At 35.5% G+C, this 14,828-nt stretch overlaps 2 protein-coding genes across 4 annotated transcripts in view; one reads left to right on the top strand and one right to left on the bottom strand.

Annotated features, from left to right (window-relative positions):
- The first annotated feature begins 5,931 nt into the window (after nt 1-5,931).
- Nucleotides 5,932-14,828, top strand: part of LOC132203911 (uncharacterized) — a 31,187-nt gene continuing 22,290 nt past the window's right edge. For all 3 annotated transcript variants that reach the window (XM_059632075.1, XM_059632077.1, XM_059632076.1), the window contains exon 1: nt 5,932-6,109. In XM_059632075.1, the coding sequence (XP_059488058.1) occupies nt 6,049-6,109 (61 nt within the window). In that variant the 5' untranslated portion in view covers nt 5,932-6,048. The remainder of the gene's footprint in view (nt 6,110-14,828) is intronic.
- Nucleotides 8,012-13,937, bottom strand: LOC132203963 (transmembrane protease serine 11B-like protein). The gene is made up of 13 exons (XM_059632141.1): nt 13,855-13,937; nt 13,659-13,785; nt 13,196-13,256; nt 11,251-11,400; nt 11,059-11,192; nt 10,832-11,008; nt 10,162-10,276; nt 9,838-10,032; nt 9,558-9,782; nt 9,119-9,231; nt 8,636-8,803; nt 8,425-8,587; nt 8,012-8,323 (listed from the first exon to the last, which is right to left on the bottom strand). Exons 2-13 carry the CDS (start codon nt 13,752-13,754, stop codon nt 8,118-8,120), a joined length of 1,803 nt encoding a protein of 600 aa, XP_059488124.1. The 5' UTR covers nt 13,755-13,785; nt 13,855-13,937; the 3' UTR covers nt 8,012-8,117.

Here is a 14,828-nt window from a genome sequence, read left to right on the forward strand (position 1 = left end):
GACTCGATCCTCTCCTTTCACCCACTTGACGTGTGTGTAAAAGTAGTGCTGCGCCGTCAGCCATTGCAATTTATTTGCACGCCATAATGGCCGTGCCCAAGTAGGCGCCAAGTGTTCTCCTCGAACCCAATGTTCGCTCATTTTACCAAAATAATATATCTGCACGAAAACGTTCATAACTGCGGAATCCTTTTGTCCTTTCCTATTCTTTTTAGTCACGATTTTTTTCTATAAAAACTCTAAACCAAAATTTTCTTGAATAAAAGTTATTTCAAATTTTTAATTCACTTTGCATTGCATTCAAATTTGAATGCAATTATAATTTTTTTAATCAGGATTACATAATGAAGTTTAAAAAAAGAAAAACTACAGTTTTACTTTCCGCTGTCAGTCAAAATATTTTTAGGGACAGAAATGATATCAAAACCTAATTTTCATTGAACAAGAGGCAAGAATTCACAAAAGAAAAAAATTTAATGCTAGGATTTTTAAAAAATTTAGAACATTCTTTGTTATAAACAAACTTGATTTATATTTTAGTTATGCAAATCCGAAGAGAAGTATGTTTTTCTGAAATAATTTCAATATTCGAGTTCATTGCTCTTCAAATGCGGATAAATCGAACGTCATTAAATGAAGGAAGTGTCAAAGATTCGCCAACAAAGCTCAAAATTTTCATCTACCTCGGGCGACATTGCAGACTTTGCAGAAGAGGGGCCGTAAAAGCTTTTACGACCACGTACGGAGTAAAACCCAACGTTCGCCTCCTCGAATATTGATCGGATCGGTTTTGCAAAACGGCAGACGCATGATTTGCCACTTTGAATTGAAAGAAAAATGGAAATGAACGCAATTAAATTAGAATTTGAGTAACAAAGTTAGATCAAGAATTAAAAACGGGCTTTTTAATCAAAAACAAAACGGATCTATCAAATTTCAGGCTACTTTTATTCTTTTTAAACAGGTTTGCAGTGGTGTTGTATTTAAATAAATAAATGAAAAGCTATTTTTATTGACTCTAAATAAATTAAACTTTTTTATTATTGCATTTATTGCTCAACTTTATTATGGTTTTATTTCTTTGCTGTTCTTCATATATATGAAAGGAAACGTGAATAATTTAATGACGAAATTTTCTGCTACAAAAAAATATTGCATCGAGAGCGACTAATCATTGATCATTTGCCCTGACTGGGGTGAGATGGACGGACCATTCAACCGCTCAATTCACCCGCGCGATTCGATTACTTTTTAATTGGGTTTGTCGCACGTCAATGCAAATTCACTGCTTTTTCTAGTGATGTGTTTTTCGCGTCAAAGTGTGCATTCAAGCGTGCACGTGATTTTTGTGCCCGTGTCAAACTCTGTGCTTTTAAATTTAAATTAAAATTTTCATCAGAACATCTCTATATATCTGTTATATACATGAAAAGCATCAAAAATTGATTCTTTTTGCTGATGAGATTTATAAATTTACAAAGAATAAAGTCAGAAAATTGAAACTGTTTTATGTTTTTCATAATGCAGGTTTTTAAATGAAAATTTTTGTAAATCAATATATCAAATTATGAATTTGGCCTGTAATATAATTTAAAATTATTCAGATGCAGGTAGCTGGAAGTTACATTTTATGATATTTTCCTGCAAGATTCAAACATTTGGCAAATAGAATGTTATAATTTTATTAAATTTCTTTTGTTAATTTGAATTGCTTTTATTTATAATAAAAAACCTGATCATCAATTTAGGTCATTTTACACACTTTTACGATTTCATTTGCTAAATTTTATGTCTTCAACTGATCAAATCGTGAATATTTGGCTCGATCCACTTTGCATCTTTCCTAATCAGATGTCCTCTTAAAAATAATTTGGGTCGGAGATTTAATTTTGAAATAAAAACTCGCAGTTTTGGCCGAAAAATCTAGTTCTTTGGTCTCTCTCTATTTCGAGCGCTCGTTTTCTACACAGCAGATTTTGGCTGATTTGGTCTGGCAATATATCGAGGGCGGATGGCGCTGATTATTTTTAAACGCCGGCCGGCACTCGAATGAGTGCGTTTGTTGTTGGCGGCTCATCTTGGCACCTTCCCCTGCTTTCTACTTTAATTCTCGCTCCGAGAGAAGTCTGCTCGCTCGCGCGGGTCTTCCGAGAAAATATTTTCGCGTATTTATAGGTCCGTTCATTGGCTTTGCATCTACTAGTCCCTCCAGTTTATTCACTCGACGGCGCTTTCGTAACTCGGCGGCGCGAGAGACAAGAAGAGAGTGCAAAAAAATCTGTGTAGCTCTCGTTTGAAGCATCGCGAATCGCGATGTACTGACTGCACGCGTTATTTTTGACTGGGGCTTTCCAAGCGTGAAATCATGTTAGAAAAAATTCAGTTAAAAAAAACAGCTTCATTTAAAAGCAACAATTTTTTACTGCTTATTCAATTCTGGCATATAAATTGTAAATATAATCAATTGAAATTTACAAAAAGAACTTGCGAAGAATGTACCAAGTCTTTTTTACCTCAAATGTGTGTTTTTACTATTCCTTTTAAATTATGAATTTGTTTAGACTGGAACAATAAAATAAATTTTTATTTTTCTTAATTATGCTATAATTAAAATGAATTTATATCAGAGTTTTTGCAGAGTCAACAAAAGAAATCATTTCGTATCAGAGAACGTTATAAAAAATTTATTAAGTAATTAAACTGCGATATTAATCATAATTCTTAATTACAGGTAAAAAAAATATTATATTTTTGTGATATTTAATGAATTTTATTTTATTTCAATTCTGCAGTTTTGCTGCTTTTGGTTTTGATCAGGTGGGATTCTCATCAGTGAAGCGGCCGACACAGCCCTGATAATACACCTGATCAAAAGCGCGTTGCTCTCTCTCCATTGATCAAAAGCAAACCTAACAAAGGACATCTGAAGCTTGTGTGCTGTGTATTGTGTGCAGCCCCTTTTTTATATAAAGCGCCCCCTGAGCTCTAATCAACCGTCTGAAAACCGGTCCACTATTTTTAAATCACAAACCCACATCAAATAAAAGTACAAAATAATTTTTAACAAAATTCGAACAAAGGAGCAATTTTGAATGCTTGATTTAATTAATTAACGGGACGCAGCAGGCGGTGCTGGCGAATCGGCAACTTTGGCTTTATGTACGGAAAACCTCAGCACGCCGTGAATTGCGACTGAGGCAAAGTTTCCGCTTTTCACAACAAAGGCAGACAAGTCGGCATTAATCTGCACTAATGCACCCCTGCTTCGAGTATCTGGGGTGCGAATAAATAATCTGCTTACGGTGAATAACTATCTGCGGTTGAGAGTTCAACGCGGTTGAATGTCACGCCCCACGAGTGCAAACTTGATGCTTTGCTTCTTCCACGAACGCTGCAATCAGTTTGCTTGGCAACATCTGACGCGCCCAACCGGGTTGCATACTTTATATTTATACCAATTTTGTACTTTCGTAAATAAATAACTTTGCTAGCATTGAGAGAAATTAAGTCAAGATTTGCAATCATTGTTATTTGCATTAATTGTCATAATTTGATTGCTAATTTTTAGTGAAAATAGTTTAAAATTTTAAATGAAATCAAAATTTCTGTTTGAAACTTGTTTTTATTATTTTTTAATTATAATTTCACAGCTTCTAGGTTAAATATTATTCAAACAAAAATTTCTTGCATTTGGTTAAACTCATTGGCTGCTTTTTTGAGCCTGGTTAATTAACTGTGGCGGTTTGTTTCCAGCAGATTCAATAAAAACAGAGAGCATCTGGCGTAATTTTGTGTTTATTTTGTTTATTTGCAGAATAAATTAAACAAAATCCACCTCCCTGCTGGCAATTGATTGCACGGCGCCATCCGCCGTAAATCCAAGTCTGAGCGAAAACCCATTTGCTCGTGGTACTGGATATGTGTCGCGCAAATACATACAAAGTGCCGCAAAGCGAAAAGCACTGTTCGATCTGCAAAAACACAGTGGATGGGAACTACGCTGTGGTGCAATTTAAGGTAATTTATATGTCCAGAGAGTTTCTTTCTCCCCCCATTCGGAACAGGTCACATATTTTATATTTTATTCGAGTCGCGTTTTTCAAATTATTATATATCTTTTCTACTTGATGTTGAAATAAACGGCGCGCGAAACAGAAGCGTTCATTCTCGTGTGCGGCGCGAGTAATTTGATAAGGAACGCCAGAGATTCCATCACCCGTATCAACTTCATCCTTTGCGCACATGAGAAAAAGATAGAAACTGTTTTTCGAACTTAAAATGTGCTGTTGTTTGGGCTCATTACAAATTTTGATCAATTAGAGTAAAAAAAGTTGAACAAAATCACAGCGAAATAATTTCCTTTTTAAATTTAAATGTTAAGATCCTATTTTATTTAATAATTTTACTAAAAATTTGGAAAATTCATTATCCGTTATTTATTTATTATTATTTGCAGAAAATTTATCTTCAAATCCGAAACAGACCTAAATTTTAAATGTTCTCTTCCTCACAAGTAATGCAGCAAATCTATCGTGTCTTGCAGAACGTGTTTTTCTCATTCCAATGCAAATACCTTAAATTATGTGGCAAGGAAATTCAAATTAGAGCCAAATATTACAACAGAATCTGGACGAAACATTTTAGAATTAACAAATTTTAAGGAAATTTTTAAAATTTGGGTCATTAATAAGTTTGGTTAATATCTTGATTAAATTTAGTGAAACAAGCCAAATTTAAAAGTGAAACGATTTTCAGTAAATTGTTTTCCCTAAATCTTGATGCAATTGCAAATAATATTAATAAATATTTTGAATGTGCGAAATTTGAGCATCCACATGTAAAAAGAGCGAGCTTTCATGAAAGATTAGTGCAATTCTTACTTCTAATTCCTAATCTTTTACTTTTCAGTTTGTCTTTTTCAGCATCATCAGTCGCCGCTAAACTAAGTTTATGCCAGCGAAAATAAGTTTATGCCAGCGAAAATAAATTATGCTTGATTTTAATAAAGACAAACCCAAAATAAAATAATAAAAAAAGACAAAATTGAGTGGCGCCTTCTGCGCCACTAAAAAGGGCACAGGCCGACAAGACTTTGTCTTGGCCTGACCCTAAAAAAGAAAAAAAAAGAAAAAAAAATTACTAGCTCTTTTAGTTTCTTTATTAAAATGTGTCTGAATTTGCTACATAGATTTATTTAGTAAAAAAATTGAAATTAATTAATTGTGTTTAAATGAAAATATCAATTAAAAACAATTTATATTGCAGCACTAGAACCAGTTCATTTTTTTACATCAGCCGAGTTTAGAAATATTTTTCAACATCAAATGAGTGTAGAATTATTATTTTTATTTTTGTTTACAAATGTTATGAAAATTTTATGAAAAAACAATAATGCAAGTCTTCAGCAAAATTTTTAATTGGTTGTTGTGTGACACGTAAATTTAGTATGGTTTAAATTAGGTAATTTCGCAAAAAAATCAGTTTTTTTAGTTGTAATAATCCATAATTTTCTTTCTTCTCTTAATTTTATTCAATTTGAAATTCTGATTCTTTATGAGCAATGATTTCCTGTAACATATTTATTTGCAATAATTAACTAAATTAAAATATAATCTGAGTTAAATTCAAATAATATGCAGAAAACATATTTTAATTTTAGTGAAATTATTTGTATCCTTTTTTTATCTCTAATTTAAATTAAAATTGAGGTTTAAAATAATTTTCAATCTATACAGAACAATGATTGTCATATTTCAAAAATCAACCCTTTTCTATGCATATAAGTGAAGGGAGAGTGCGTCAGGTCGGCTGGCGTTTGAGACAGCGGAAGCCTTTATAGGTGGGTGTGTTGCCGGCGTCGGTGTGGTGGCGGTAGCGGCGGCGGCGGCGGCGCCGTCGGCCCCGCTCGCTCGCTCTTGGCCGAGGCGGCCGGCCGAGCGCTCAGTGTGCACACGTTGGCGGCCGCGAGGGCTGCATGCAGGTGCTCTCGCCACGCGTCCCTTGCAACGTGCCTCCCTTGATCGCCTTGTGACCTCTGACCTCGAGTCGATGGCACCCCCAGGGGGCGCAACCACCCCCCTGCTCCTGCTCCTCGCTCTTCTCGCCACAGGTCGGTTGTTTATTTTCACTTCCATTGTTGTTTTGTTTCGGAGAAATTGAGAGATTGACGGAAGCTTTTCGATCCAGGTCTGTCAGTTTGGATTCTTTTTTTCAAGTGTTGATGGTGATTTTGTTTGACCAGCTGCATTTATATGAATTTTCCTCTTTCGTAGCCATAAATTTATTTTTATTTTTCCTTTTTTTAGTTTGCAATTACATTCAAAAGAAGAATGACTTTTAATACATTTTTCGTAATCATTTCCAATTAAATTCTGTTATGACAAAACCAAATATACTAAAAATCAACATCTGCAAATAAAAGAAAATTTAAAAATTATGTAAACAAACTCTCTGGAAATTTCTGCGAATTTGCTACAATTGAATTATCAGGACTTGTTTGTTTTCTATTAAACTTGATTGTGATTATTTGATGTGGCATTCAATGAAACAGCAATTACCGTTTCAATTAGAGCTCTGAGAACTTACTCGGAATTAAATTGGCTTGTTTTCTCGCAACAAAATGCAAATCACGCGGCCCCTCGCTCCGCAATAACACTGCTTGGGCTATTTCGGTGCCCTTTTTTGCAATGCACCCCGTTGCCAATAAATTATTTTGTCTTGACAATTAGGCAGCGTAAATCACATCGTCGGCCGCAGCGAGTGAATAAAAATAGACCGCGAAATTCACAAAACTGCACTGGCCCTTTGGCAACTATTCAATAGAAACAACCCTTGAATACTTGGCTCAGATTAAGTGCCAAAATTCGGTCTCGTAAGAAGGAATTTTGGATTGTATTTGTTTGTCAGCAAAACAGATTTTCTTTTTATCATGGAAATCATCAATGATATTTAAGGAATATTCTAATACAAAACAATTTATACCGAATTTTTCTTTTTCTAAAATAATTCAATCAAAAACTAACGTTAATTTTGAATTTTATTTAGCACTTTATCAAATAAATTGACTAATTTATACAAATAATGAAGGGATAATTTCTTTAATTGATAATTAATTCAAAACCAGCATTAAAATTAATCAAATTTTTATTATTCTTCGCAATTTTATTCTTTTTTTGTTGAAATTTAAAGAAATTCAATGACCATTAATTTTGCATCTGGAACTCTTCTTCTTTTTCTTTTTGCTCAAATTGAATTTAGAAAGGCCGCGGTTTTCTCTAAACAATAATAAAATTATATTCAGATGAGCTGTGCCTTTCCAAAGCAAAAGGTGCTTTGAATAGACTCTTCTTTGAATTAAATTAATATAATGCAGGGTACGAGCACCGCAGCTGCTGCTGGACTGGCCAATCTGTTACGCGCGACAAGAAATGAGAATTTTCACTTCCGTTTCCGAGTGTGCTGAGGTGTGACGCGCGTGCTTTTCTAAATGTATTCCATATCCCGCCGCCGCGTGCATGTTGACCGTGGCGAGTAAACATTCATTCGCCGCCCCCTTTCCTCCCTAGGCCTTCTTTTTCGTATCGTTTTTTTTTATTCATTCCGGCGGCGTCATCTCAAATTCCCTTTTCACGTACGCTCCGTGCAAGCAGACCTGCTTTTCAAAACCGCAAACTGTTCCCCTCTCGCCACGCCAGAGTTTCATTATTTTGCGCCTGCACATTTCGGGCAAACTGGAATGGAATATATTTGTGCGAAAAGTGAAGTGCAATTGGCAAAAACAAACCTTTCTTTAATTCTAAAATCCTTCCAAATTTCGGTCAATAGCCTAGCCATATTTTTAAATGTTTGGCAGTATAATTTTTTTTTATTTGAAAAGGTCATTTTAATTTTTTAATTAGTCTCGCAAAGTCTCAGGTTATTCATGTGAAAATAAATAAGAATGCAATTGAAAATAAAAATCATTGGACGCTCTTATTTTTTTTAAATGGATATCAATAAAGAAAAAATTGCATCAAACCAAAAGCAAATTTTATTGTAATTAATGAAATTGAAGATTATTATATTAAATTTTTCCCCATTGTAATCAAAAAGTAAATGTTATGATATTTTGACGCTCTTCAGTCGATTTTCTTGTCTACGATCCATTGCATATAATTGGTCACGTCTGTGAACAGCGAGTAAGAATTTGGATCGCAAGCGATGAATTCTTCTTTGTTTATTTCCAATTTCTTTATTCCTGAGCTGACGACGCCGCGCAGAAAGTAGCGACCAGATTCACGAATGTACAAACCGCCACCGCTGTCTCCTTTGCAAGCTCCCGTTTCTGAAAAAGAATCAAGCAATAGAAAAGAATAATTTGCATTATAATGAAACAGTTTCGCTGTCAAAGTTGAAAATTGCAACTAAAAATTTAATAGTACTCACGGTTGTGAGGATAACCGGCGCAGAAGTTTTCACGGGGATGCAAATTTTCAGACATGAAGAGTCTGCTGCTCTGATAACACTCTTGGTATGAGACGATTTTCAAATCTGCTCTTTGCAGAGTATCCGGGAGCGTGTCGTCAGACGTGCGGCCCCACCCGACCACCTATATTAATTCTAAAATAAAAAAAAATTGATAATGAAAACTCCTGACCGTGCCCGTTCCGTTGGCGATTTTGTTGAGGTCGTAGTTTGAATTCCATAGACAAATCGGCCGCACTTTTGCAGTGACTTGGACATTTTCAGCCAGAATTATCAAAGCGATGTCGTCCCCAAAATCGTTCCGGTGATTATAACCAGGATGCACTATCACTTTCGAAGCCTGCCAAATTATCAGATTATTTTTTGTTGTGATATCCAAAAGATTAATTATGTAAGTTATGTAAAATTCGGTGCTCTTCTGATACACACAAATAAAGTTCTTTTGTGATTTTTTGCCCGTGCAAAGGATAGAATAAAACTATATTAAAGTGGTACTTTACAAAGGTGAAGTAATTTTACTAAAATTTCCCAGCATTTCCGTCCATTTTGATTTTCATATACGGAAAAAAGTCAAAACTTTTGATTGGTCCTCATTTGGTAATAATTTCAAAATGGACAAAACAAGACAAATCTCTCACCACGCAAAATAATTTACCCTTCTTATCTGCCGGAATTCCTCATCTTTAGAAATTTGGCGCATCCCAAGCGTCACTTCCAACGCAGAAGCTTCCCTTGGCAATCCAGAAGTATGAAAAAGACAGTGAGCAGCTGAAAATTTGAACTTTTTTTCATAAGTAATTTACTAGTTCTTCAAATAACTCGCTGACAAATAAGAGGAATTGAAGGAAACCAAGATCAAAATCTGGACGGAAAATCGAGTAAATTTTGATTTAAAAGATGTGGACTGGCAGTTACAAATAATATAAACGCTTAATATTTAAGTTTATATAGTTGTTGTTTTAGAATTTTTGACACTCAAAGTGTTCATTTTTTGATGAAGTTTTAATTTTTATCTGTTAATTTTTATTGTCTTCCACAAATTTTAATCCATTAAATTGTAATGAATAGTGAATAATATTTCCATAAAATCTGACCAGTGATCAGCGTCTTTCTCGAAATGAGCGTCGCTCCGCAAAAGTCGACAAGTTCATATGTGTTCCAGATGAATGAAAGGCTGGCGTGCCAGGGGAATTGTCCACTGTCCGCATCCTGACCCCCCAAAATGAAATGGGTGTGTGCGTTCTTGTCGTCATCCCTTTTGTCGCGCCGACGTCTTTCTTGGTACCCGCAGTTCGGGAAACTCTGGTTTTGGCCGAAATCTGAAAAGGTGTCTTTTTTATTTTGTTTTAAAACAAAAAATGAATGAGACACGACCTATCCACTCTTGCAACTTGGAAATTTCAGGCATGACTGCCAGGTCGGCCGTATTAGAAACAATTTGTCTCATGACAGGGAGAAGGTCGAGCCAATTTTTTAAAGTGTGTTCAGAAAAAATGTTATTAATTCCACGTAAATAGAAGCGGCCGTTTCGATTAATGAATAAATAACCACGATTTTGCACTGCCTCACCTGCAAGATCAAAATTAGTGGATTTTATTGCAATTGTCATATTTGTCATTTTGTATGCAAAAATTCGACTTGAGTTTTTGATTCTTTTTTAGCATTGTTTAATCGTTAAATGATAAAAAGTGTACTTGCGTCTTTTAGATGTGCTTATTGAGTTCCCGTAAAGGTCACAATCATCTTGACGTACTACATCACTTTGATAACAACTATCCTCAGGCAATATATTATCATGTATATTCATCGTGCCCTGCAACATCAGCATTTTTACTTGACCACGTTTTTTTTCACTTTCTGTTTGTCGAAAAAAAAACCTTTTTTTAAAGAACCTGATTGAAAAATACAAAGAAGACTAGTGTCATTAAATTTCGGGTGAATTGGTATGTAAATCTTTTAATTTGTTTGAAGAAGTTGACACTCGAGGAGAGGATCATGGAAATGAAGAGATCGGGCTTTTCCTCGTTGCAGAAAAATTGTTTTTATTCAAAAAACACAAATGGCTCTACCAGTTTCGGTCACGGTCAGCGACCCTATTTCATGAGCAAGAAAATGTCCCCCAATCAATCAGTCTTTAGCTAACTCATTCTTGTATTAGTCAGCGAGCAGCGCGTTGGCTCATGAAATTATGTTAAAATGTGGTGTTTTTTTCAATTTTGCTGATTCTTTGTATTTTTCTTGCTCATGAAATAGGGTCGCTGACCGTGACCGAAACTGGTAGAGCCATTTGTGTTTTTTGAGTAAAAACAATTTTTATGCATCGAGGAAAAGCCCGATCTCTTCATTTCCATAAATCTTTTAAACTAACATTATAATAAAAAAAGTTTTCCTGCGCGTCGTTCTGGTTGTCTTGATTCCACAAGCAAACAGGCTGCAAACTCGGCGTGAACCTCAGTTTTTCTACTCTCAACAGAAGTATGTGGTTGACGTAATAAGAGCCAATTTTCAATCCTACAATTTTGTTAAAACTTTGATCATGATGCACCTGGGGACAGAATTTTTAAAGTAAAAGAGCGGAAAATTTGGCAATCTCACCTTTAGACTCAGCAAGCCTCGTTTTTTGAAGCAAAATTTTTTGTCCTGGTTAATACATTCACCGCCAAAAAAAACGGGTTCCGTTCTTTGATCTTCTAACATTCTTAATCTTGCTGCCTCATCACTACAATACTCTAGGTGCAGAAAAGTAATTTTATTTCAAAATTCTGGAAAATTGGAATTCTGCATTACCTGTCATCATGATCGTTTGATCTGACAGAATTATAGCATCACAACCGGTTTTGTCAAAGCGAACCACCCACGGAGGGATCTCATCGTAATTCTTTTGGTCCCACTTGCCGCAGTTTTCAAAGCTCAAATTATCATCGTCAAAATTGAAAACTGGAATCATTAAAAAAATACCAGTTTCATAAATATTATTGTTAAAAAAGAGTCAGAGAGGAGGAGATTTTTCCAACCAAACAATTATCAAAATAGGAAATTTATTGTGTTATATACCATTACTTGTCTACCTTATAAAAAATGTAATTAAAATATTCATCTGATTAAAAGATCATAATTCTCATATAAAATAATTGAACAGACTAATTAAAGAGCAATCATCAATATAAATTCAACTATTTAATTCACACGTCAGTAATTTAATAAAGAGCAATGGTCAATATATGAGCATTTAGGATAATGAGAGAGGAGAAAAGCTGAGAGATGGGACAACCGCACAGCCGAGTACCTGCTGCAGCAGGTACCTGAGAGAGACGCCGGACAATAGAGCGCGCCCAGCGCTCACCCTTATAATGTGCCTTGACCACACGCAGAAGAAGAAGAAAGAAAAGAGTGCGTTTGTGCAGATGTTCGCGGTCTGGCCGTCGCCAGATAACTCTTTTACAACCATCCGTAAATAATATATAAGAAATAATGTATTTCTCTGAAGATGTTTTTCGTGTACCTGAATTTTAAGCAGGAAGCGCGTGAGAAAGAAAAGCGCAAACTGCACGTAGGCCCAAAGGAGGTAAAACCCACCCTCCTGAGGACCGACCAATCAAATGTAATATAAACTAGCCTCGCTCGCTGACCATTTCTGTGCAGAGATTTTTGTATTGAAAATAAGAAAGTTTCACTTCGCTCCAAGCAGCCCCAGAGTGCACCTCGCTCGGGAGTTTATCTCACTGTAATTATTTTTCATTGTAAATTTATTGTGCGCGCATTTCCAAGTTATCAGGCTCGATCTTTGAACTGAAACCAGTGGACATTTCCAATTAGCCTGATTTGTGAGTTTGAGAAACTTTTCGGCTCGGTTTCGGCTCTCGTCACAGGTTTTCGGGTGGTTTTCCTTGTGACACTGCGAGAGCGGGGTTTTGCCAAGTTTGCCCACCTCGTCTACTCCAAATAGACGCGCAAACGCCCCACCGGCCACCCTGAGCAACCCTGCGCCCTTCCGAGGCGCCCCTGAGTAGATGTGACGTCAGCGCGGCCCTCCGGCCGCCCCGAAGCAGCAGCACGCCAACTCCAGCAGCAGCCCCTGCTTTCCTTCTCTCTCTCCGCCGCAGCCGCGGCGATGTGTAAGAAAAGTGATTGAAAACTCTCGATCCAAATTGCTCATTTGATCATTGATCTATTTTGCTCTTATTGCTCTATTTGATTTTGATTGATAAATATGACGTGTATTTAATTTCATTTGACAACACAATAATAATTAATTCAACAGAATTAATTAAACTTCTCTCCTGCATTTTATTTATAATATAAGTGGATCCCGGCTAATTAAATAAATAATTTAGTCTCTTGTTTAATGCCACAAAAGCTACAGTTTTTACCAGAGAAATTAATAATCAATAATATTTAAACGGGAGTAATTTGCATTCCTACCTGAAATTTAACAGGTAATTAAAGTAATTAACATTAAAACTCCCATTGAATTAGAGGCATTACAATTGTTGTTTATTACATTAAAAAGTTTTAACAAAGTATTTTGGTTTTGTGTTAACATGATACATTTAAAGCCTATTTTTAATTCAAATTACCATGATATGTTTAAGTGTATTAAAAATTATTATCATATATTAAATTGTTCAAGAATCTCATTGATAAAAATTCTTTTGGTGTGTTTTCATTGAAAGGAATTTTCGTTGTATTTAAATGATTATTATAGAAATTTGAATGTTTCTGTGCTACTTACCATGTGCGTTTAACACAGATTTGTTCTTTCCGTAATTCCAGCATTGATCCTTTTTAATTTTCTGTAAAAATTCAAGTGAACATGGTAGAAATGAATTTGAATTTTATGCAACAAAACGCATGACAAAAAAATATGTACATATATTTCAGGGAATCTGAGCATGAGCTGCTCATGAGCAGCGTTGAGCAAGGGTATCTTGAGCATGAGCATTGAGCACATGCAAGTGAGCACCCTGCAAGTGAGCATGCTCATGAGCAAAACTAGTTGAGCAGACGAAAATGCTCATGCTCAGAAACCCTGATATATTTAAATTTAGTCATAACAAATTTAATTTTGATGTCTTCACCTGGAGTTTTAATCATAAAATTTCATGTAGTTTTAAAAAAAAAGTAAGGTAAATTAGTATGAAAATATGCATTTGAGTTGTGTAATAATCATTAAAATCATATTTTAAAACACTGACCCGATCAGAATATTCTCTAGGACTTGGTCCATATCCAAAAGCAAAAAATCTGGCCGCAGTGAGCAGCCAAATCCATCCAGTTAACTTAAACTTCATCCCTTCTCGCCAACTTTCTGTAGATCCTGGACTGGATAAAAATGGCAACAGTAATAGTTTTACTCTCACTAAACGCTAAAAAAAGCAAGCTTTAATTTACTGAAAGTTTAAATCGGCAGTTAAATCGTCAGCGGATGCACTCAAACTGATGAGACACGGTCCTTTCTGGGGATTTTATGCCGGCCTCGCAATTGATATTTGACCTCATGCAATGAGCAAAACAAGTCCAAAGGGTTGAATGAGATAATAAAGCTGCTTGCTAAAATAATTCGGTGGCAAAAAAAAGACGACTAAATTATAGGTTTATTCGGTTTGTGTATGGGCGGCATATTTTTGAGGTGGCCAAGACCGAGCTGCTCTCCGTCCAGCAGCAGCTGAAGTACAACGACTTGACTTTCTTCCGAAAGTGTCTGGATGGAGACACCGACATGGACGCGATGGCGCGAATAAAGACTGGCCGAAAGATAAGAGACAGTAACAGTGACGAAGAGCACCACCGGCTCATTCCTCCGAAAGTGCGCACCGACCTCGGCCTCTACTCATTTCCCTTTCGCCTCGCGTCCCAATGGAACTCCCTCCCTTCTGTGTTAAAATCGTGTGCGTCAAATAATTTCCCAAAATTGTGCAAAGAGCATGTTAAACAAATTTGATTTTTTTCCCCCGTAGTTTAGGCTGCAGTGCGGCGAGTAGTCGGGTATTTATCGCCTCTTGGTAAATACGCGGTTATGAGTTTCAGTGAGTTGTTCACTAGCACTGTGTGCCTATTTTTCCCCCAACCAATTTTTTTACAATTGATTGTACTGACTTGTTTGGAGAAAAATAAATTGAATTGAAAATGAATTGAAAAAAATGAACGATCAGAAAATAGAGCAGTTGCTTCAGAGGTAAATATTTTAGTTCAATGGAATATTTTTTTCACACTGAATAATCAAGAATATTCACGATTTAATTATTTAAAGATAATTAAATGAAATAATCCAAATAAACACTCCTTTTTAATTAGAAATTTGGATTTTTTTAAAACAATAAACAAATATATTTTGTGTCGTTTTTAATGAATTAGTTATGAAGGTT

The sequence above is a fragment of the Neocloeon triangulifer genome, unplaced genomic scaffold (assembly GCF_031216515.1).
Source record: "Neocloeon triangulifer isolate White Clay Creek 2 clone unplaced genomic scaffold, ASM3121651v1 ptg000020l, whole genome shotgun sequence".
NCBI lineage: Eukaryota > Metazoa > Arthropoda > Insecta > Ephemeroptera > Baetidae > Neocloeon > Neocloeon triangulifer.